The 25,142-nt window shown below is 44.3% G+C and overlaps 1 protein-coding gene and 1 long non-coding RNA gene across 2 annotated transcripts in view; one reads left to right on the top strand and one right to left on the bottom strand.

The window, feature by feature from the left end:
* Nucleotides 1–25,142, top strand: part of BLNK (B cell linker) — a 79,894-nt gene that overhangs the window by 43,302 nt on the left and 11,450 nt on the right. Inside the window, exons 5-13 of the mRNA XM_068548282.1 lie at nt 1,746–1,902; nt 4,491–4,654; nt 10,430–10,511; nt 11,754–11,825; nt 18,550–18,622; nt 20,363–20,390; nt 21,190–21,232; nt 23,464–23,551; nt 24,115–24,146. Of these exons, the coding sequence (XP_068404383.1) occupies nt 1,746–1,902; nt 4,491–4,654; nt 10,430–10,511; nt 11,754–11,825; nt 18,550–18,622; nt 20,363–20,390; nt 21,190–21,232; nt 23,464–23,551; nt 24,115–24,146 (739 nt within the window). The remainder of the gene's footprint in view (nt 1–1,745; nt 1,903–4,490; nt 4,655–10,429; nt 10,512–11,753; nt 11,826–18,549; nt 18,623–20,362; nt 20,391–21,189; nt 21,233–23,463; nt 23,552–24,114; nt 24,147–25,142) is intronic.
* The window catches only part of LOC137767349 (uncharacterized), a 32,652-nt gene continuing 13,141 nt past the window's right edge, over nt 5,632–25,142 (bottom strand). The window contains exons 2-4 of the long non-coding RNA XR_011074514.1: nt 24,138–24,287; nt 21,990–22,757; nt 5,632–5,904 (exon numbers count right to left, since the gene is read on the bottom strand). This is a non-coding gene — a long non-coding RNA (uncharacterized lncRNA). The remainder of the gene's footprint in view (nt 5,905–21,989; nt 22,758–24,137; nt 24,288–25,142) is intronic.

Raw genomic sequence — 25,142 nt, 5'->3', positions numbered from 1 at the left:
TTAAGTCTAGGAAGCCAGTCCCTGCTCCACGAAAACTGAAACAAAGTGGGATGCCCAAACCGTCCCCCACTCAGGCACATGCGTCTGGCTGCCCACTGGTTCTTTCACTTTCCGAATGTGTATTAAAGCAACTGCTTCTCAGTGCTCATACTGACGTCTCCCTGGGATGCTGCAAGAGCAGTAATTGGGTCCTTGGCCTGGATGAAGAGAGTCCCTGGCTTGGGAAGCCAGGGTCTTGCCCTGTTAAGCCTCCCCCCGGCCCACCCTTTCACTCCCACTCCACCTCCCAGGCCTCCAGCCTGGGAATAGTCTTTGGCTTCTCCAGAGCACAGACTGCAGGCTCAAATTACTCAACTCCTCTGGGCCTCAGTTTCCTCAAGTGCAAAATGGGGTTTTTAAAAAAACTATCTCACATGATTGTGGTGAGGGGTCAATGAGGTATACAGTGCATAGAAATGTTAGTTATAATAATAATCATTACTATTATCATTACTTTATTCAGCCTAATTTCATATTCCCATCTGCTATTTCTGACCTAGGGGTTTGGGAAAATGCCCCCTACAGGAATTTTCTTACCTCCCCCCTCTCCCTGTCCCTTCCTGGCTCCCCCATGCCAGGGTAAGGACAAGCACCCTCCTTTGGGCTCCTTCCTCCTTTTATTCTCTCTCCCCCCACTCCTCCAGCCACCTTGGGAAAAACTCTATGTTCAGCCTCCTTTCTCTTTCCTTATCCCACTCTTCACTCTCTTCCTCTCCTCTCCCCGATCTCCCTACAGACTGAGGAGGAAAGCACAGGGCTCAGTCACTGACTCCTTCATTTGTTCCAAACATCCTGAGTGCCTATCACATGCTGGCCCTGTCACGGGCCCTGAGGATACAGCAATGAAGGAAACACTATACCTGCCTCAATGTTACACAATTGCCAGGGAAAGGAGACAGGCCAAAAGGCAGGTACATCATAGATTCATCAGAAAATCATGTATGGATCGAGCATCATGTCAGGCAGTGTGAGGGGGCAGTGGGCACAGAGGTCAGAGGACCTCTTAAGTCCTGAATCAAATATTTCCTCCATATGAATATATATGTATGTGTGTTACACACATAAACTATCTCTGAACAAAACGCCCAAGAAGCTAGTCACTCTGTTTGCCTCTAGGGAGAGGAACTGAGCAGCTGGGAAGACTTCCCTCCTTGTGAACTGTTTGAACTTTAGACTGGCTCAACGTATTTTCGATATGGACTTAAATAAAATTTATATTAAAAAAACAAACAGAAAGAGAATGGACTCCGAGTCAGTTCGAAGTCCTTGTCCCTGCAACTGTCCAGCTCTGTTTAAAACAAACAAACCTTATCTCTTCAAAGGTGTCTGTATTCCTGAGCTTCTCCTTACCCTCTCTTATTACACTTACATTTTCCTCAACCATCAACCTTCATGATTAATAAAACCTATTTGGTTAATCTATTTTATTGGGTCCTTTCTTTGTCTTCCTAAAATACATTTTATCTCTGGCTGTTCTTTGCAGACACACAGAATTCAGCCACCCTTGGGTTTAGAGGTCCATGCGTTCCCCCAGGATAGTAGTCCAGGTGATAACGTTTTGGAGGCTAAAGGCCCGGCTTTAACCCCAGGGCTGCCGCTAACAGCTGCCTAACCCTGGTTAGCCGACCCCTCCCAGCCTTGCTTTCTCGTCCCTCCGTCCCTCCTAAGCACGCGTGGGGCGCTGAGCATGGTATCTGTACTTGCAGGACAGCGATTATGAAAACCCAGATGAGCACTCCGACTCGGAAATGTATGTGCTGCCGGCCGAGGAGCCCGGGGACGACAGCTACGAGCCACCACCCGCCGAGCAGGAGACTCGGACGGTTCACCGGGCCCTGCCCTTCACCAGGGGCGAGTACGTAGGTGAGTCCCCACCCAGACCCTGGGCGCTCGGCCTTCGGGGCAGCAGGGGGCGGGGCAGGCCAAGGTCGCGGGATGGTGGGCACCTCCCACTCTCACCACCTCCAAGTGGGTCATCTGGTCCCTCACAGGCACTGGAGCCCCCGCTGGTAAGCTTGCCCTTTGGGGAAGGGAGGGGGTGTCCTTCCTAAGCTGGGAATGTTGAAAACAGGCAAAAGATAAAACAAGCACGTCCTGACGTGGCTCCCCACCCACCTCAATTCCTGATAGTCCCCAGAGAAATCAACCCAAGATTAGTCCCTTCTTCTCTTCTGGCTTCCTGCGTACAAGGTTCTGGAATTTCTCTTGAGATGGCTGTACGGAACCAGGATGACCTTCAGGGATCCCGGTGTCTGCTAAGGCCCCTCCTTCCTCCATCTCTCCCACCGCCGCCCCCCGCTGGCAGGCTGTACAGATACACTGAGTCTGGACTGTGGAGTTTTAATTGGGGGGAGGGGCACGGGGAGGGGCTAGGGGTGAAGCCCTCTAAGCCTGGAATTAGCCTTATTGGTTAAATGGACGAGTCTTAGGTGTGGCCTCCAGTCCTGAGTGTAGCTTTTAATGCCCCCCCGCCCCCCCAAGAAGAAGTCTGTGTTCCATTCTAACAGGTGACTAAGTTCAGCAAGGGGAGGAGGGGAGTGTGTCCATGCGATCACGTGAGGCCAGGGGTCGTACAGAGCAACCCTACGTGTAAAGGGTTTAGTGTCCCTTATCCTTGAGGATAACTTCCTCCTTACCAGGTACCAGGTACTGCCCCTGCTTCGTGCCACATCTATTGAGGACCTACTATGTGCTGGAGCTATGCTAAGCAGCAAGCGAGACAGGCAGACTCCCAGACTTTTTACAGTTTAGAACTTAGTGCTTTACAGTCATGGCCTACTTCACCTTCTTGATAATCACAAAGGAAGAAAGGGAGGCTCAGAGGAGTGAACTCACTGGGCCAAGGTTTTACAAGCGGCAGAGCTGGGATGCGAGTTGGGCCTTTCAGCCTCCAAAGCCCGTGCTCTTCACCACTCTGCTCCGCACACCGCAACCAAATCTGTGACCTCGTTCAATCATCGCAACAACCCTGGGAAGGAAGGGGCTGCGTCAGGTCCGTTTCACAGGCCAAGAAACCGCTATTCAGGACCGTTAAGTGGCTCATTCCAGGTCATACTCTTCGAAGCCTGTCTTCTATGCTTTGCTCCTTCTGACGGGCTTAAATCTTATATTAAGAAATCTCAGTAAACTCCAAGAGCTGCCAATAAAACTACAAAAACTGACAGTCATAGTCATAGTAAAGTGGATGCCTTGGTGCCTAAACACAGCTACGCCACCAGAAGGAGGCTTCAGAGGAGGCACCAAGTGTAAAGTTAACCACATACCGTCACCGAGGCAGAAGCGCGGGCTGAGGGCTGGAGCAGGCACCGGGTGGAGAGCACAGTGGGAAAGGCAGAGGCAGGGGCAGCTGTATCAAGCTGGGGGCCGGCTGTAGCGGGAGGAAGGAGCAGGAAGCCAGTGTAAGCACCTGTGCTGGTTCCAGGAAGGGGAACCCACCAGGTTATTCCTATGCGAAGATTTTCCTACAGTGTATCAGTCAGAATCTGTGCTCGCAGATCAACCGGGTAGACTCCCTGTTGCCTAAGCCCTCCACCACGTTACGCAGGTAAGGTTAGTTCTGTATATTAGGCATCGGCTCTGCCAGACACAGTGTTCCTCCTGCCTTGCTGTTTTCTCCCTAATCCCTACAATAACTCTCTGAGGTGGATACTTACGATCCTCATTTTAAAAATGAGGAATGTGAGTCCCAGAGAGGTTACATAGTGAAGAAGCAGCCCAAAGGAGTGCCGCTGGTGGGTGGAGTGCAGGGGACTGAACGCAGGGCCCTTGACTTCAGAGCCTGGACTCCTTCCCTGACACCTGGTAAGGACGGTCCTGTAGCAGGGGTTACTCACGACTTCCCCATGATTCGAGGATATCATTAAGGGGAGGAACGTATAGGTTCACCCGGATAAGTAGTGGCAACCCTGAATACACCTTAGAATAACCTGGGGAATTTTAAAACCTATAATACCAGGTCCCTCCCCAGAAGTTCAAACTGCATGTCTGGAGTGGGGCCTTGGCATTTTTTAAAGCTCCCAGGTGGTTCCTGTGTGTAGGCAGGATTGAGAATCACTGCCCTTAAGGCTTCATGGAGCAAAGTGAACCACTGAGGAGTACCGCCCCCCCTGAGACACCCCCCCCCCCCCGCCAATGCCAAAGTCACCATCCACTCTGTTTAGCAGAGCGTTTGGGCTGCCTGCTCTCCTGGGTCTGTGGGTCTGCATCAATCCCCAGGAGGATGTCTTTGATGAGGACATTCTTCTGGTTTTTATAATGTAAGTCAATGGGCAGTTGAAATTTTTGCCTAACATGTCATTCTACTCTTTAAGGGAATGCCCCAGTTAATAATGTGTGGCCTACATAGATGCTGGGGGTTTTATACTTTCTAGATCTCGGTGGCTTCCGCCCAGGGAATGATCCAGAACCCATTCATCTTATGCTTTGTTGTTCTTGTTGTTTTTCCTCTCAAGACAATCGATCAAGCCAGAGGCAGTCTCCGCCCTCCAGCAAGACCCTTCCCAGTAAACCCAACTGGCCTTCGGCAAAGGCAAGGCAGGCCACCACTCTGCCAGCCTCGACTTCTCTGCATAAACCTCAAGTCCCACCCAGACCCAAAGAGCTCCTTGAGGATGAGGTAAAGTAAATCTGTCCAGAAGACTGCCCAGACCAAGTGGAAGGCAGGATGTGGGCCGGATAGGGGGAGGGGCAGGACAGTGTGGCCTCAGGCGTGTCTTCCTTCCTCCAGGCCCTGCTCTCCGGCCAGCGCTAACCACCCTGCCCCCTCTAACTCTCCATTGTTATGCTGAAAGGATGTTTTCTTTAAAAATGGCATATATGGTCTTAGTTTAAGCACTTTCATTTACTACAGGCATATATATCCATACTGGAGCTGTGTCCCTCTAACTATTCCTTCGAGAAAGAGTCCCTCAGTTTCCTGCAAACCTCTCTTTCCTCCATAATATACTTCCCTCTTTATTCTCCATTGCTCTTCTCCCTGTCCCGCCTCATTTTCTCTCCCCCACCTTCTTTTCTCTCTGGTCCTCCAGCCTCCTCCTCTAAAATGCAGAGGGGTGCAGTGGGGCATACACTGGAGACCCCTAGTCTGTAGGAAGACCCTGCACAACTCGAGGAGGAGCTGACCCCTCACTTCCCTCGACAGCTCGTGCTTCTCACTCCCTCTCCCCAGCCCCGGGTATCCAGGGACCATCTTTGCCGATTGTCCAGGACCCAACTCTAGGTTTATGTCATCAGTCTCCCTTCTGCCAGCACCTAGATTTTCACGTCTTATTCCATATGGAATTGTTCCAATTTAAAAATGAACAGGTAAACCCATTCAGGCTATTGTAGGAATGACTGATAAAGCCTAATATGTTATGGCTCCCAGATGTACTTGTATTTTAAATAAAGTCAAAGACAAGCCCTCAAACGTAGCCATTAGAACAACCCTACAAGTGTAACAGTCTGAGAAAGAAAATAACATTAAAGGCAACTCTTAACCATCACCAGACATAATCTTACTGCAGCTTCTCGAAGAAGTAACTTGTTTTTATAAATTTATTTATTTATTTATTTATTTTTGGCTGCGTTGGGTCTTTGTTACTGCGCGCGGGCTTTCTCTAGTTGCGGAGAGCGGGGGCTACTCTTCGTTGCGGTGCGTGGCTTCTTATTGCGGTGGCTTCTCTTGATGCAGAGCACGGGCTCTACGTGTGTGGGCTCAGTAGTTGCGGCACACGGGCTCAGTAGTTGTGGCTCACGGGCTTAGCTGCTCCGTGGCATGTGGGATCTTCTGGACCAGGGCTCGAACCCGTGTCCCCTGCATTGGCAGTCGGATTCTTAACCACTGTGCCACCAGGGAAGCCCCAGAAGTAACTTGTTTTTAAATGCCTGTAGATGATAAAACCTACAGCTTATGAGCATGCTGTGAAATGACCTTCATTTCCGCCTTAGTATAATTTGTAGCCCAAGAAGAGATGGAAAAGAGAGACTTTCAAATAAAATAGAGGCAGCATCCAAGCTCAAATTCCTGCTTTGACCCTTACTAGTTGTGTGACTTAGGCAAGTCAGATAAACTCTCTGAGTCTCAGCTTTTCCTCTCTTCAGGTTATTTTAAAGATTTAATAAAGGAATGCATATATATATATATATCTCACTAAATACAGTGCCTCACACAAAGAAGGATTCCATGTATCATACATATTGGATTCCTTTCTACCATATTCTAGATTCTTTATAAAATCCAGTTTTCTAGTTTCTCCTGAAGACTGAGGGCCTGTCAGCACTTGGCCAGCCATGGCCTCGAAGCAGCTGAGCCTCATGGCAATGCTCCAGCTCAGCTGTGACTCCCTGGCCCCTGTTTCCATTTGTCATCATCCCCATCACTCGTACAAGACTTGCGCACACCCTGACTCTGTACGTTCCCCATTACTGTTCCAGGCCTGCTCCTGTAAGTATCTGAGCTTATGACCCCCTCTCTAGGGACAGTTTAAGTCAGGAAGTCAGCGGACTGAGAATGAGTGTGGTTTGTCAATCCTCAGTCTGTCTGTCAGTCTGGGAGGGGTTGCTGCCCTTTCAGGGTGAGAACAGGGTGGCCGGGAGAATCTGAGCATGGGACGTGGTAGGGAGACCATCTGTTAGGGTCTCACCGTGAATTCTTTCGGCATTTGGCAAATCCATATGAAGACATCAATTCAGACACAGAATACAAATGAAGACTGTGGGTTATGTGAAGCTCTCCATTTCTGTGACTAACTGGAGGTGGACCCCAGTGGGGAGAGGCCGAGCTTTGCTAATAGCAGCCTTGTGGAGGTGGCTCAGGCAAGCCTGAATCAGTGGGAAAAGGAGAAGTCTGGAGGAGGCACATTCTGGAACGGGCAGATGGACAGTCAAGATGAGAAAGAGGTTAAAAAAGAAAAAAGAGGCCAACATTAAGATCTGGCTGAGCCATTAGATAGGAAAAGAAGAAGTCAAACAGAAGCATAAATGAAAATGTTTAGCTCTGCCATACAGGTTACAGGCAAAATATGGGGGTACAGGCTGACCAGAGAGTTGGAGGTGGGAGGAAGGAGCATCTGTGCTCAAACAACGACAGCGGCTAACACTTGACAAGTGCTGTGTGTCGGCGGTGTTCTGAGCGCTCTGTATGTGTTATCTCATTACATCCTCACAGCAACCCTAGGAAGTGTGTGCTATTATCATCCCCATTACAGATGAGGAAATGGTACAGATGAAGTGCAAAGGGGTTGAAGAACCTGTCCAAGGTCACAGAGGTAAATGATAGAGCCAGCATTTGAAATCAGATGATGAGATACTAGATCCCAGGTGCTAAAGAGCTATCCTGTGCCACCTCTCCAGTATCCACTGAGAAGAGACCAGCTCCTCATTCAACACAAACGTGCCAGGGCTTCATTGGTGCCCAAAGCAGACCCAGTACCTCTCCTTGCAGGGCATCAGTTTTGTGATTTTACGTGACCTTGTATAGATTACTCAACTGCTCTCAAATTCCTCATCTGTAAAATGAGGATAAGTATACGTAACTTAATAGTAGGTATCATTGAAAGAATTCAGTAAAATAATGTATGTAAAGCTATTAAATGTTCACATGAGTTGTATTAAGCAAGAAACTCATGTGGGCATTTAATAGCTCATCTTAACGACTCCTGATATGGAATGGGGTGAAGGGCAATGGGAAAGTGAAAATAAGATGAATCCGTGGTGCTCCTATTTTTCACATTTAAAGTTTGGGGGAAGGCAAACATGTAAACACCTATAGCAGGTGTCTTAATACTGAACATCTAAACACTGGAGTTGATCTAAGATTATTTTTAAAATAATCATCTATTTTTTAATCATGCCATTGTAAAAACTGAGGAAGGATTCTAATAGCATGTAGGTTGTGGTAGTAGAACAATCTGCCTGGCTTCAAAGGACCAATTATTCATGTAACTACAGCCAGTTTTTTGTGATGTGAACATGGGATAATGGGGTTTATATTAAAACACTGCAGCAAAGTGAAGATGAACTTGTTAGGACACAGATTATGATGATTCTTGATCATTTGCTTATTTTGGCAGGTAACAACTTTATAGTGTAGTATTATTGTATAGTACTAGTGGTACCTACCTTTTTGGGTTATTACAAGGAGTAAGTGAGATTACGCATGTGAAGTACTTAGAAGAGCACCTGGCAATAAGTGCTCAATAAATGTGTGTTTTTTGTTTCTCCCAGTCCCCATGTTGGCAACCAACCAAGGCAGGTTGTAAAAACCACTTCTGAGATCTGGGTACTTTATTTACCTCTTATAAAATCACTCCCTCCCTATATTTATGGTCAATTGATTATTGACAAAGATGCCAAGACAATTCAACGGGAAAAATTAGTTTTTTAAACAAACAGTGCTAAGATTACTGTATATACACATGCAAAAGAATGAAATTGTACTCCAATCTCACACCATATATAAAAAGTTAAATAAAACTGGATCGTAGGTCTAAGTGTAAGAGCTAAAACTATAAAACTCTTGGAAAAAAACATAGGTATAATTCTTTTTTTTTTAATTTTAAAAATTTATTTTATTTATTTATTTTTGGCTACATTGGGTCTTCGTTGCTGTGCACGGCCTTTCTCTAGTTGCGGAGAGCGGGGGCTACTCTTTGTTGCGGTGCGCGGGCTTCTCATTGTGGTGGCTTCTCTTGTTGTGGAGCGTGGGCTCTAGGCACGCGGGCTTCAGTAGTTGTGGCACACGGGCTCAGCAGCTGCGGCTCACAGGCTCTAGAGCGCAGGCTCAGTAGTTGTGGTGTACGGGCTTAGTTGCTCCGCGGCATGTGGGATCTTCCCGGACCAGGGGCTCAAACCCGTGTCCTCTGCATTGGCAGGCAGATTCTTAACCACTGCGCCACCAGGGAAGCCCAGGTGTAAACCTTTATGACCTTGGGATAGGCAATGATTTCTTAGATACAATACCAAAAGCACAAACAACAAAAGAAAAAAGTAGATAAAATTGACTTTAAAATGTAAAACGTTTTGCTGCAAATGATACCATAAAGAAAGTAAAAAGACAACGTGTAGAATGTGAGAATTTTTTTGGAAATTATATATCTGATAAGAGATTTAAATCTAGAACATTTAAAGAACTCTTATAATCCAAGAATAAAAAAGACAAACAGGGGCTTGTCTGGTGGCGCAGTGGTTGAGGGTCTGCCTGCCGATGCGGGGGACACGGGTTCGAGCCCTGGTCTGGGAGGATCCCACATGCCACGGAGCAGGTGGGCCCGTGGGCCACAGTTACTGAGCCTGCGCATCTGGAGCCTGTGCTCCGCAGCAGGAGAGGCCACGATAGTGAGGGGCCCGCGCACCGCGATGAGGAGTGGCCCCCGCTTGCCGCAACTGGAGAAAGCCCTTGTGCAGAAACGAGGATCCAACACAGCCATTAATAAATAAATAAAGCACACCTAGTATAGTGTAATTTAAAAAAAAAAAAAAAAATTAAAAAAAAAAAAAAAAAAGACAAACAACCCAATTAAAAGTTGGCAAAGGGGTTGAACAGACTTTTCTCTGAAGAAGATATACAAATGGCCAATAAGCAGACGAAAAGATGCTTAACATCATTAAGGGAAATGCAAATCAAAATCACAATTAGATACCACTTCACACCTACAAGGATGTTTACAATCAAAAAAGACAGACAATAACAAGTATTAGTGAATATGTGGAGAAATTGGAACCCTCATACATTGCCAGTGGGAATGGAAAAATTGCACAGCCACTTTGGAAAACAATTTAACAGTTCCTCAAACTATTAAATATAGAGCTACAATATGACCCAGCAATTCCACCACTAGGTATATTCTCAAGAAAAATGTCCATCTACACAAAACTTGTACATGAATGTTCACAACAATGTTATTCATAATAGCCAAAAAAGTAGAAACAACCCAAATGTCCATCAGCTGATGAATGGATAAGTAAAATGTGGTATAGTCATACAATGGAATGTAATTTGTCCATAAAAGTGAATGAAGTACTAAAACGTGGTTAAACCTTGAAATTACTATGCTAAGTGAAAGAAGTCATGAAAGACTGTGTATTGAAATATTGTATGATTCCATTTATATAAAATGTCCAGAATGGGCAAATCTTAAAGATAGAAAGAAGGTTGGTGGTTGACTAGGTCAGGGGAGGGGATGGATGGGAGTGACTAATGGGTGCAGGGTTCCTCTTGGGGGTGATGAAAATGTTCTAAAGATAGATTGCAGTGATGGTGGCACACTCTGTTAATATACTACAAATCACCAAACCACTTTACATAGGGGAATTTAATGGTATATGGATTATATCTCAGAAGATTTTTTTAAATATCACTGCTTCTTATGCAGTAAACTCTGAATATACAACATTACTGTATTTCTTTTAGGCTGATTATGTGGTCCCCGTGGAAGATGCAGATGAAAACTATATTCATCCCACAGAAGACAGTTCACTCCCATCTGAAAAAGGCAAGAGTTTGTAGTTTTAAGCACCTGAAAACTTCTGGCAGTTGATAGAGGCATACAAGACCATTTGGTAGCAAGCTCTAAGGGGCTCAGAAATGATAGTGCCCAGGCCTCTCTCCTCTGTGGCCATAGCATTTGCCTTCTTTGGCTAGTGGAACAGAGAGCGTAGTGGGCAACCCATCTCTGTGTTTGATAGCCTTTACCCTTCTTTCTCCATCCTCTTCCATGATTTAATACTCTCTTCTCAAGGTATAAAAGCACCTAAGTTCTTCTCTTTAGCTCCTCACTCAGAATGGGTTTCTTATAAAACCTAATACTCACAAAGTCATGAGCTACCATGTTGACCTTACAAATATTGCACCAGGAACAGTTTCTGCAGAGGACTGAAAAAATGAAAGAGTAAAATATGCTCTATGTTCTAATTCTTTAAAATGGAGTGCTATCTCAGGCCCATGAGAAACATTTCATTTGTAAATCCTTCAGGAAATAACAAACGCAGTTACAAACAAATTATCTTCAAAAGCCCGTGCCACATAGCCTCAGATGAGGCGTGGAACAGTGTATGATTACTCTGGATATAGTCACTATGGAGAATATAATCCTGTATAAATGCTGCCTCTTCAAGTAACATTACTCATCTAATAAACTTGACTCCAAAGTAGCAATACTCAGTTTTTACACTGCCATGATGTCGCAGCCCTCTCCCTCGCCCTAAATATCACCGACAGCTTCTAGACCCACCAGAATTCCTGAACTCACCCATCACCATGAAACAATAAATACAAATTAAATGCCCTCACCCCAAACCCCCATAAACCTACAAAATCCAAGAGGAATGATATGTGTTACTTGTGTTACGTGTGTCAGGGAAGGTGGGGCTATTAATCTGGCCCCTCCACTGTTAGTTCAATGCACGTCTCCTGGTAAAAAAACAAACTCTTTCATCTCCTAGACACCCAGTTTGGCAAATGAAATTCCAAGCCAGTATTCACTTTAATCACTAATATATTCATTCTAAAATGTTTTTTTCTTCTGAGAAGGCTTCTTTTAATGGCTTGTGGGCTTACTAATTGTGTCTCCCATTCTTTGTAGATTCTCTGGTCTGACCCATCATTTCCACAATGCATTTTTCCATAAGTGTGAATCTCCCTCAGTAGACTATCTACTATATATGTATATGTGTGTGTGTGTGTGTGTGTATATATATATATATAATTATAATATAGGTGTGATTTTGTGTTTCAGCTCCCATGGTTAATAGATCAACCAAGCCAAATAACTCCTCAAAGCCAGCCTCCCCTCCAGGGACAGCTTCAGGTAGAGTGTACACATGATTTGGTGGTTTTGTTTCTGTTTTTTTTTATTGTGAAATGATTACATTTGGGGGTTTCATTTTTAATCTGTTCTAAATAAGACAAACCACTCAGAGCAAATATTAAGAAATAATCCCTTGTGTTTCCAAATGTCTTAATAAATGGTAACAGAGGCCTTCTCCTCATGCTCATCCACTGTCTGGGGACACCTGTGCGAGGGGACCCTCGCCCCCGTGCCCCTGCGCCTCTCTCAGACAAGTCTTCTTTTTCATCCTACCTCTCTGGGCACTCTGCTGGCCGGCCCTCCCTCTCCGCTCCCCTGACTGAGGATGCCTGCACCGTTCAGCCTCAGCCCCCTGCTCTTCTTTCAGAATATCATGCGGTTAAGAGCTTGGGTCATAACCCATCCCCATTATCAACTGTATCACTTTGGGTCTGTACTTCACCTCTCCAAGCATCACATTTTCTCATCGGTAAATGGAGACAGGAGAATTCTGAAATTGTGAATGGGAAATTCTTAATGCAGTGCCTGGCACACAGTAGGCGCTCGGTAGAGTATTATTTTTCACTTCTTTCCGGTTTATCCATTCTTCTGGCTTCACTTCTCTGGTCTAAGCTGATAACTCTCTGGTGTCCAACCTTGACCTTTCTTCCCTTCTGAACACGTTGACCTTCCCACTACCTCAAGCTCAGGGCATCCATCACCCCTACCCTTCGGGCATCCCTATTCCTCTTTACACATCAGCCTCCAGGCTCCATGTCTCAGAGTGCCCATGTTCTTTCCCAATTCTGCTTTGCTTTTTCCTGAATTTGCTGTTCTATTTTAGTTGCCACCACCTGAACCAGGCTTTCTTTACTTTATCACTTCATACCTTCTGTCTTACAGAGTCCACTAGCCATACTCTTGTCTCTAGGCTGTCTCCTCAGTCACTGAGATGAGCTTCTGACCCCCTCCAAATGTTGCTAGCTTCATTCCATTACAAAGTTAGTTTTTACCATGTCATCCCTCCCCAAACCATGAACACTCAGTGGTTCCTAGGTGTCTCCTGTAGGGTTTGGCAACCCCTGGCCTGAGGCCCACAGTACTGAGTGGCGCCCATACCCCAGCCCTTCTACAGCACAGAGAGGCGCAGGAGCTTCCTCGACAGCGTTCTCTCCTTCTCCTCTCCCCCACCCTATACCACACACACACGCACACACACGCACACGCACACGCACACATGCACGCACACACACGCGCGCGCGCGCACACACACACACACACACACTCCCTTCTCTCCCAGACCTGAAGGCTGAACACAGAGACTGGGAGACTGACCTCTGCTTTCAGGGACGTGCTCCTTGAGAGAAAATGAAAGAAGATTATTTTTAAAAATCTTTTCCTAGACTCATTTCCTGTGCAATTGCTCACCCTCTTCACAAGTTCCTATTTATCCTCCCCCTCGGAATCCACAGGCTCTTTATACTTGGGGACTGGAGGTCAGAGGCATCTTATCCAGCTCATCTTAGTTTCTGGGAACAAATGTCAACACACCAACCTAAAACATCACGGCGAGGTCGCTTTGGTCCCTGCTGAAACGGAGACTCCTGACACGTGATAACTCAGAAGGGCTGTTATTACTGGAATAGAAAACCTTTCACTGAAACAGATAAATGAAGGCTTAAACCCTCCTTTAGAATAATAGTTTAATACTCTCTGGTGCTTACATCTTAAAATGCTCTTCTTGCCTTACACAGACCTCTTTTTCCTAAAACACTCCCAATACTCCAATCAGCCTGATTTTCCCATAAGATTCTCAGCTCCATGTCTTGCTCATAGCTGTGTTTCCAAGGCCTAGACAGGACCTGGCTCAGTGTAGGTGCTGAAATGGTAGATGGGTCAGTTGGTTGAGAGAGTGATTGAGTCCCCCAACTCTGGCTGTCTTTAAGGAATCACATGGCCCCATCATGAAGGCATTAGCCCACTGGATTTATTATTCATTAGTTTTATATTAATCTAGTATAGCTATATTTTATCACTAGAGGCATCAGATGAAGAAACCAAACCTGAACAAGAAAATAATTTCCTGGTTAAATGATTATTGGATATAGACAGGAGGAAGTTCAGGAGGAGGAAGGAAGTGAGATAACTCGGTGGTGGTGGTGGGCGGGTAGGGAACAAACCTGAACAGTTAGAGGGAGTTTCTGTGTGTGCAAACAGTACAGTTTTCAGAGATGATTTTTATAAAAGGAATAATCAGACTACTTGCCTGTGTCTTTAAATAACTGATCATTGTCTTTAGAGGCTTCAGAGAGTTCCCTGATAGGCATGATGAAAGTGCTAAGGTTTCAGGGGTTTCTGTTAAAGTTCCACACCACGACACTTGCCTCTGGTTAATGTTGCTTTTGGCTCTTTGATGGCTAATAAGGTGCTGGCCGCAGATTACATAGCGAATTAGGTCCTTCATGTTCCATACTGGGAAGTACAGTAGCAGGAGTTAGCACAGACTCCAAAGCCAGAGGGTCCAAGTCTTCACTCACTAGGTGCCAGACTTTGAGCAAGCTAAGTAATCCCTCTGTTTCTTAGTTTCCTCTCCTGAAAAAAAGGAAGGGGAAAATGGCACCTATGCCTAGGGGTAGTGTGAGAATTACATGAGTAAAAAGATACGAATCACACTCATAAACTGATAGCTCTTTGTGATTTATTATTGTTATTGTTCAGAATCCCTGGTTTAACCTGCCTTGATTCATGACACATGAGTCTGGCACATCACCCGGTACACATCTCAGAGAAGTGTTTCTTCCTTTCCATATAAAGTTTTACTCTAAATTTCGGGGTTTTTCAACCTCAACACAGTTGGCATCTGGGGCTAGGTGGTTTCTGTTGGAGACTGTCCTGTGCATCGCAGGCTGTTTAGCAACATCCCTGACCTCTGCCCACTAGATGCCACTAGCACCCCCTTCCCCAGCAGTGATAGGCAAAGATGTCTCCAGTCACTGCAGAAAGCCCCTGGGGGAGGGGGACAAAAATCACTCCCAGTTAAGAAGCACTGGTCTAAACAAACTGAAAGACTGAAGTCTATTGTGATTTATCTCTAAACGAGCATTTAGAAGAAGGCAGCGCAACCTCTGGCTAATTTGTAGCTTTTGTCAGAGAAGGGTAGACAGAGCATGTATTTCTGAGCTTGCTCTAAGTAAACAGCATTTTTTAAGTATTCTATCTCTTTATTTCTTAAAATAGGGGAGGAGTTCCGGAATTTACAATTCCCTGCTAATATGCAAGCAGAATTTTACCCATAGCCCAAATTATTCTTAAGTTGTTAAATTAAGTCTCTTTTATGTATTTTGTAAGAGTTCATATAGTACCTGAGAGTAAGGGATGCTTCGGCTAGTATGCAAGCCCCACTAGTGATAACAGGGTGTCTATAACAGCTAAAAGAGAGTTAAATCCCAAGGGCTTACAACGCCAACACTGAGATCATTAAGAATAAGGAAACCTACCACCACTGCATGCAAAACTGAAAAGAGGAGGATGCATAAGATATACGTGGTAGAAGGAAAAACTAAGGGTAACTTGTTTTCCAAGTTAAGAAACTTCGGTAAGCACCAGCTTGTGCAAGGCCTGTGCTGTTAAATCAAACCTTAACATAACTTTTTGCTCCCTATGATTTAAACAAAGATGATTTTTCTCTTTTATTAGTGTGCTTTTGGACACATCTCCCTCTATTGCATCCCCAGTTTCTCCCTTGGAGCTTTCCAACCAAGAATTCGGCTTGGCCAGGAAGCAGGGATCCTGGCAATGAGAAGGGTACGGTGTTGTCCTACCCCAGCCATGCCCCGGGGTCTGACTTCAGCCAGGGCGGCAGAGAGGGTCACTGGCCTACAAGGAGTAACTCTCCATCCTCCCGTGGGCATTCACAAAAGCAGCCCTCTGTTTCACTAATCTTTCCCCACATAAGGGAGAAGCAGCAAGTGAATCTGACATGCCCAATCATGCCCCAGAGTAACATTATGAGATATTGGCTAGAGAGGACACTGCCTGCCTAGGCTTTCAACTTGAATGGCCTTGGTTTCCAACCCTGGCCCTGCCCGTTAACCGCTCTGAGCCTCTGTTTGCTCCCCTTGATGTTATGTGAGGCTTAGAAGTGGCACATGTGAAGTACCTGGCACAGTGCCCAGCACCTAGAGATACTGCCGTGGTTGATAACAAGATGAGAAAATGAAAATAGCAATAATCATATTTACTGAGATCCTTTATGAGCTATAACTTATGTATCATAAAACTCACTCATTTTACATGTATAATTCAATGTTTTTTGTAAATCATTACATTTATAGAGTTTTGTAACCAGCACTAAAATCCAGTTTTAGAAACTTTCTGTGCCTACCCCAACTCCAAAAGAGCCATTATGCTCATTTGTGGTCAATGTTGTTCCCATCCTCAGCCCTGGGTAACCCTGATCTGCTTTCTGTTGTTATAGAGTTGCCTTTTCCAAACATTCATATAGATGGAGTCATATAATATGCAGTCTTTTCCATCTCACTCCTTTCACTTAGCATAACATTTTTGACCCTCAAAACTTTCAGTCCCTTTCCAGCAATATTACTTTATATTTGGCTAATTCTTTACATGTTCGAAGTTACCTTATTACCTAACCACAGTAACTCTCTGTTAGATAAAGTAGCTAGTGGCATCCCCATCTCACAGAGGGGGAAACTGAGGCATAGTGGCTCGTAAGAGGTCACACAGCCAGTTTGGTGGCAGAGAAATAACTGGAACCCTGTCTTCCTGATGCAAAACCAGAGCTTGTACTGGACTCCACCACCACAGAGGACAGCCAGCATGCCCCTCCCTCTCCTCTGATTGCAGAAGTTATTTACGAGGAGGGAAGGGGAAAGGAAGACGTTGGCCGACTGTTTGCAGATATGAAGGAAAGGGAAGCTTAGTAAAGAAGCCAGGCAGTAGATATGACAACAATAACATGCCCAGGCCAAGTGAGCCCTTGGTGAAAAGAGAGGGGACCCCTGGGAGGAAATTCTGACTTAGACCTTCTTTCTGCTTCCTTATTTTTCAGACGAGGGTTTTTTTTCTCTTCCGCAAAACTTTCTATCAACATCTATGAGTAGCCAAGTGTATTTTCACAATGTCAGTCTTAAGTATTGAGAATTTGAAGAACAATATCAACTTGATACCCTTGCTAATAAAACAGTTAGACTCATACTACTACATATTCAGATGACATTTCAGTTTATTGTCGGAGGAAATGTTAAAAATTCCATATGTAGTCTCTTTCTCAAAATGTTTTTAAAAATCCCATCTGGGTCAGCTTACATCTAAGTAAGGGTTACATGGGAGGGGCCGTTCCTTCACCAGATGCCACTGGTGAGTGCTTATGGAAATTAGCCCTATGTAAGGACTATGTGTAGAAAGAGTAAATGGGCTCTGAGTGAGAGCCTGAAGGCCTCTCTCTAGTCAAGTACATGAGAATGAACTTTATGATCTCTGCGTTTAATACTTTTCGAGGACTTTTTTTGTGTTTGGAATAGGTGGTCCTGTCAGATGAGGTGGCATGGGGGTGCATGTGTCTTCTCTTGTTATAAATTCTGAGAGGGCAGAAGCCTACGTCTACTTCTTCAGCTCTTCCACAGCCCCTAACACAGTGCCTCCAAGGGCTTTACACATACCAGGTTCTCAATAATTCTTGGTAATAGATTATTACCTCAGTGTTTACTTACGTGTGCTTTATCTTGCAAACTCAAACAACACATACTGTGGGCAAGTCCAACCTATATGTACAGAGTATCCCCTTTAAGTCCATTAGGAATTGTGGACTTATAAATGTAGTAAGTTCTTAATTAAAACATTTATTCAGTTCAATTTAATTCAGTAGAGAGCCTTTATCTCACTGAGCAGTAATGTCCAGGCAGGCGGTATCAGCCTGAGAGGAGGCAGCTGGGACGCGCTGAGGGGAGCTGGTTTAGCTCTGGCCTCTCCCCATCCAGGCCTGCTCCCTATCCCAGTAGTGAATCTCTGCCTGTCTCTCACCTTCTTCCCTCATAACGATGCTCTGGCTTCTATCTTCAGGTAGAGGGAGGGGAAATGGGCGCGGTGGACAAGGACCTCTGGGTCCCTTCTGTGACTTCAGAAGAGGAGATTTGGGTAATAGCTTGCTGCTTCTCTCCATTTGTCTATTTCTGCAGTGAGCAAAGGCCCTAAGAACTCAGAGATGAATGAATGCATGAGTGTTCTCCAAATGTGAGGTTAGGTGTGTGTACTGTGTAAGTGTGGTTAGGAATGAGCAGTGTCTATAGGTGTGATCAGGAGTGGTGGGTCTGTGCCCCTCTGTCTCTAGGCACTGCTGTTGTGCACATTTGTGCAGTGCATATAGATACAAGTGTGAGCTCTTAGCTCCCTTCCATAGGAACCCTTGTGAGCTCTTATTGAGCCCACAGAATCAGGGGCTCTGAACTTGTCCCATGGGGGAAATGAGAAGGTCATTTAGCAATGTTTAGATGGAGTTCCTAATTAACATCCTAGTTCTGAGCTTATAAATTGGCATTTATAAAATGTTTCATCACCTTTGCCTATAGGTTTTCCCCCAAAACTTCAATGTAACTACTTATGTATGCTTAGCTGAAAGTAAGAAAACATGTGCATGTATTTCTGAGCCTGCCAGCAAGGCCATCTCACTGTGACCATCAGCCCTCAGTTCAGGGCTAGAGACTGACCTGTGTATGTGTCTGCGCAGGTCGAAAGAGCGGGGCCTGGGACTCTAAGTCAACCTCTTCACCTGCTGCGCCATCCCCACTGCCCAGGGCTGGGTAAGTTCCTGCTGCAGAGAAGCAACTCTGTGAATTCAGTGTATGGTCTCCATCACTGCCGTGAGCAGAGCTGCCTGGAATCCACAAAGGAGTCCTGCCTGAGAATCTGGGGGCCAGAGGGGGGTGTTTTTCTGCTGTTTCCATTCAGAAGAGCATACCTGCCCAAGCTCATATGCAGGTGCACCTAACATTACAATAGGTGTGTTCCTGAAGAGTGTGGAAATGAAACCCTATTGCCCTGGTCTTCTCCACACCCATGCATGCTTCAAGTTGGACTAGGGGTGTCCCTGCTGACATCAAAAACTAGTAGTCTTTCCTCCCATAAACTTCTAGCTAAATCTTGAGCTCACTGACGTGTGTTCCACAAGACACAAGCTCCAGCACCTGAATAATTTTAAGACCCACTAGCAGGTTTCATCCCTACTTTCTACTCCTCGGTTTCTCTTCCAAGTATTTAGTGATCTGCAAACAAATGTGTACACAGAGCAGCATGCACTTGGTGTTCCATCAAAGCAACACTGCCAAGGTTCCTTTCAAAAGGGAGATGAGAGAGTCATTCTTTCTCATTGAACTTAGAAGAGCTTTGTAAGATGTTGGGTGCATGTAACATGTTAATATTACAAACAGTGACCCCATAATTTCATATTGGCTCAATAGGTTATTTTAAAAGCACATTTAAATCTGTCCAAAGCAAGCCTGCATGGTTATAGCCTTAATTCTGCCTCTGAGTAAAGCAAAGAAATTCTCCATTTCAGGGGTTTATTAAACAAAACTCTGCACACTTCTCTCTTGGCTTAGGTTTATCACTTCAGGCAAGTTACTTAGTCTCCTAATCTCTAAAATGTAATAAAAACACCCATTTAAAAAGGACAGTGTGAGGTTTAAAAAATATGTGAAGAGCCTAACCCAGTGCCAGGCGTCTTAGAGGCATTTGGGAATTGTTAGTATTCTTCCCCCAATCTTCCAGCTCTCAGCCAAAACAAAGTGAGAGATAGAGAGAAAGCCAGTATTCAAAATAAACACAGAAGAGAATTATAAAGCCTTAGCAATATTAGAGTCCAATCTCTACTGAACTAAGACAAACCAGTACGTTAGGCCAGGTAAACACCTTCAGGACCAGAGATCAGAGTGGGTTTCAAACTTGTGTTGTGTTGGTCTTGGGTTTATCTGTTTGGAATGAAATTCTAGGCAGACGTCTAGCAGAGAAGAGTCACCTGAAGCAGGGGGGACATTGGCGTGGGGAGGTGCTGGCTACAAATGTACCTGCTTGGCCACCCTCATGTCTCCACCCTCCTTCCCCAGACAGTAGCCCTGGGGTGCTGTTGGGGGAAGGGACGGCTCTACATACACACTTTGAAAACGCTGACTCTGGTCCTCATTTTACAGATGAAGAAACTAAAGCTCAGACTGGCCCTCACAGCTGAGAGAAACGGGCCTGAGGTCACAGAGTCATCAGTGGCAGAACTGGAACAAGAGCTCAGTTATCCTGATTCCCTGGCAACTGGTGCTCCTGTTTATCCCCAGTAACCCCTTTGCCATCTGTCAGCAGACCCTATCTGAGGCTAGAAGGATCATGGCTAAATCCTGCTCTCATCCCTCTCTTCCCTTCAAGGATAGTCTTCCTACACACTTGTATCACTTTCACTATTCTAGTTTAAATTTGAGAGTAAAATGATAAGGCATCAGCTCCTCTTTATCTTTGTTGTGTTTTAACAAAGCCAATCTCTTTCTATCCCCCAGGAAAAAAACAGCTACGCCACTGAAGACGGTGAGTTAATTCTGCTTTTAAAAGTGCTTCGTGTTTCCCGCAATGTTTATTCTCGCCCACTTATTTAAAGTTGACGACGCTTCCCGCTAAGGTGAACATAGCAATCATGTTGCTGCCCGGACAGTCCAAGAGAAACTTGGAGTCCTCACTTGGGTAGGGAAGATGCTGCACGGGAGGGTCACATCCTCCCTGAACCCCGTGTCTTCACTGAATGTGAACGGCCCATCAGTGGTCAGGCTCCCTGCGTCCCAAGACCTTTGTCTTCCCCTGTGTCTGCTTCCCACCCGCTGGCCTGGGAACTAATGACTGACAACTGCATATCAGGCACAAAGGCCTGAGTACACTCAACTTCTGGGCAGAACGTGGGGAACCTGGGCCAGCCCATTATTCGAGGAAGCCCACCTTGATCTGGTATCTACACTGTAGCCTGAGGTTTACAGTCCCTTACAAACACCAAGACGGTGGGGCCCTGAGACCAAAGCCAGATGCCAGATTTCCACTGCATAAGCGCTACTGCCCAGCAGCTGCTGGGGGTCATGGTATCCACCAACCCTGTTGACAGAGTGGGGACGCCAGGATGACACTGCTCCTTCCCTGACACACTTCAAGTCCATTGTCACTTAATGCAAAAGTGGGCCGGGGGACTGTGTGTTTTTAATTGTTGGTCTTGTGACTGAAAGAAAAGCTATGCATCAAGGAAATGTTCTCCCCCGGTATTTGTTTTAATAATATTGCCTTGACTTTTATTTCCACATACCACTGTATTGAAGATCCTTGCCTTTCTTTTTTTTTTAAATAGACTCCAGTTGTCTCTCAACAGAATGCCTCAAGTGTTTGTGAAGGTAAGGCCTGTATTACTTTGACAGATGCGCATGTCCTCTGAAAGTTATTTTGATTAAGGATTTGTGTACAAATGTATTTCTAAATTTCTTTAATTATCCATAAGGCAACTGTAAACATACAACTCAATCTTCTAAATAGAACAGTCTTGACTTTGCCATGAGTAGTGAGTAGCAAAGCTGATCAGGACCTGAGCTTGCCAGGCTGCACCTTTGGGGCAGGCCACAATCTACATGCCCAAAACCTGCCTGTTTGTAGACAGATACGACTTGCCAGGAACAGTGCCACAGCGTTACATAGGTGTGAAGACTTATTTAGAGCCAGTCACGTATCTTAGAATTAATGGCTAAGTTAAGGTAATGAGTTTTTAAAAACCTGTTTGTTCAAACAAGTTCTTGTGCTAAGTTTTCAAAATAATGTTTCCTGAGTTCAAACATCTATCTTAGTACATCTTCAAATGCTTCCCTTCCTTTGTTTCATCATAACCTAAAACCCTTATGTATACTTTTTATTAGAACTTTCCCATTTAAAAAAAAATATTTGTATTTGAAAAATACTGGGGAAAAAAAGACAGAAAGAGGAAGAATCATCCATAATCTCAACACTTAAAACACTATATAGAAATTAAAATCCTGCACCCGTCTAATTCCAATCTTGAAGGTACCCAATGTTAAAAGCTCACCATTTCCTGAGTTAATGTGGGCACACCTGGTCTCACAATGGACGGTAGACATTTTCTGAATGTGCATTACAACTCACCTGTCTGCTTTGACTGCTCTGTTGAGATTTTACATCATTTCCCACATCTTTCTCCCAGGCTGTTCCTGAGGTACCGCTCCCTTCCTGTGTCTTGCTTTCTTCTGCCTTTCCTGATGCTTTTGCCTTGCTGTCCTTCCATTCCTTACAGTCTTCCATGCCTGTTGAGCAGGGAGCTTGGAGTGATAATGGAGCGTTAGGGTGAGCCTCTGTAGGAAGCAAGTACAACCCTGTGCAAATTTCATGGCTTCAGAAGCTTCTGAAAACCATCAGAGAACAGGCTCTTGGCATGTCCCATGCGGCTCGGGTGTCCTCATTCCCAAAGGGCTCCAGTGCAGGAGCGTGGTCTCTCATTTCAAGAGTAGAGGCAGTGGCCATCCAAACCCAAAGCGGGTGAGTGGCCTCTTCTGACCTAGGAAGGAAGTCTCCTGGAGGACGGGGGCAAAAGCAGGGCTGGTCAAAGCTCATCAGGCTGTGGGGAAGCAAAGTGTTCATTGTTTCTCCTGAAATTACCATGTTGTAAAGTCATGAACAAATGTCTCACGTGGCAGCTCGAAGTAACTTGCCACAAACTTGAAACACAATCTTCAGAGATTCAAACTTCTGAATTTCTCTGCACCTCAAGAAACCCTGAAGTCTATCATCATTTATTTGAATCTTTGAGTTCTTACTGCTTTTATTTTGGGTTCCTGTAATGGGAGATCAGTAGTTCTCAAACTTTCTTCCATGCAGGAGACAGACCTTTGGACATACCCAGATTTTTAACACACCCTAGACGAAATTCGAGGGAGAATAAAGCATTACAATAATTTATAATCACTTTTATTAGTGGTTCAGCAATAAATGTTCTTCAACATAAACTTCTTAGATTTCAGGTTATGCACATTTCCCTGTGAACTAATTATAACTCCACCCCTTCCTCTCTCACTCAGGAAAAGATAGTGAAATGCAAGTGAGATTTAACATTATTATAGGGATAACCTTGAATTTGCTCAATTAATTTTTCAAAAAAGTAGATCATTCTCAAACGCTGATATTTTACCTCTTATCAGTAAGAAATTACTTATACCACATCTTATGACTAATGAAGACACACCAGGGTCTTGTAACACCTATGTGGAGGCCACATAGAAATCAGGGGTGGCTAAAGCTTGCTCATCTTCTGGCTTTTACTTGTAATCACACACCTAAAGGTCCAGATTCCACAGGTTCAGTCCCCATGTATTTGTACATTGCCAAGAGGTGAATGCAGAGGTGGTAGGGTGTGCTTGTAACACTGCTGAGTAGGAGTCCTGGTCTTAATAGCTCAGACACACCACCACACTGACAGGTGCACAAAGGGATGACATCCTGGTGAAAGACATGCTCATGGGAAGACATGTGACCAAATCTGGTTCCTCTCAGTTGATGTTTCTGGGTTTGGGCATGGGGACAGACATTTCACCCTAATCCTACTATGATAATTTTCTTAATGCAGAAAAACCTATACCTGCTGAACGCCACCGAGGGTCTAGTCACAGACAAGAAAATATGCAGTCACAAGTTTTTCCTCCTCCTGCCCAGAAGTAAGAATTCTTTCCTTTAAAAATAAGTTTCCTTGGGACTTCCCTGGCAGTCCAGTGGTTAGGACTCCACGCTTCCATTACAGGAGCCACGGGTTCAATCCCTGGTTGGGGAACTAAGATCCCACATGCCGCGTGGTGCGGCCAAAAAAATTAAAGTTTCCTTAACACCTGCATTGTTATACTGCACAGAAACACTGGCTTGTTGTGATTGGTAAAGATTTAATATTTCATTGCTTCGCAATTAAATTTAAAAAGGTGTTAAGTAGGTAACAACTTTAAAAAAACTGCTTAGAATTACAGAGACTGAACTAATATTTGGGTTAATTATTGGACTTAACTAAAAAATAACACTAGTCAAGTCTCCTCTTTTTATCAAATTAAAGGGAACAATTTTACTTATCTTGAAGGTTTTGGTGCCTCTCCTATCTTTAGATATGTTTTATTGGCCATTCCTGTTGATCCTTTGTGATGCACCTGTTCTGAGTATCTTCAGTGCAAGCAAAAAGTCAAACTTATTCATCTTGTGCTTTGCCCTTTAATTAATCTGAAATTCTTCCTTTCAGACCAATTCATCAAAAACCCATACCTCTGCCAAGTAAGTACAATGAAGGCACGAAGAACAATATCAGGTATCGGCTAAGGCTGGCTCTTCACGTCTGAGCCACCTGGGGGTCCAGTGCAACACTGCCTCTTCCAGCTGGAGTATCTTAGTATCCTCTCTAGCTTGTTTCCTCATCTGTAAAACGGGGCCAAGAATATTTATTTCATGGAGCTGTTCTGAAAAGTAAATAGATTTGAGATCATTTTTACTTTTTTCTTTTTTAGTTTTGATTGAATATTTTACTGGTCATACTGGTCATCTTTTATTTATTTAATTTTTTTTCACAACAACAATACAACTATTTTCAAAATAAGATGATTAAGTAAAACAACATATTGTGCTTGGTACATAGAAGGTCTTCAATAAATGATAGCTATTTAAATTGAATCTAAAATACATTTTAATGATCGTAAAATATATCTACAGAGGGTGTCCTGAAAAGAAGATCTGGCAAATATGTGGATGATTTTCCCTAGGCCAATAATACAATACCCTAAAACTATATGAAGTCAGACTCACAGAACACAACTGCCCAAACCTTGATTTACTTTCTACTCAATGTAGGAAAAAAATGAAAACACAAAATAAAACCCTACTGTACATGGATAATTTGGAAAATATTCCAAAATAATCGATTCAATAAATTTAAATAAAGAGAATAATTATTATATACAAAAAGTATGTGTGTTTATATAAACATAAATCTGTTTCTTAGGCTTTAGTTGGATTTTTGATTCATCTTAAATAAAAGAAACTTAAAATAAACTTTTCTAAAATTCTGAACACAAAGTGAAATGGTATAGCTATAGAAATTTTATTGTTTTTTTTACTACATAAAGCTTTATTATACCCTTTATTGTTTTTCAACCCAAGTCATTCTTTCCATTGACAAATACTTATTGACTGTCTGCTATGTGCCAGGCACTATTTTAGACACAGAGGATACAGCAGTGAATAAAACAGAGTCCCTTCCTTTATGGAGCTTCTTTT

This window comes from Eschrichtius robustus, chromosome 7, assembly GCF_028021215.1.
Source record: "Eschrichtius robustus isolate mEscRob2 chromosome 7, mEscRob2.pri, whole genome shotgun sequence".
In the NCBI taxonomy this organism is placed as follows: domain Eukaryota; kingdom Metazoa; phylum Chordata; class Mammalia; order Artiodactyla; family Eschrichtiidae; genus Eschrichtius; species Eschrichtius robustus.
The sequence above is the reverse complement of the archived record's forward strand: the minus strand, read 5'-3'. Positions and strand labels throughout refer to the sequence as shown.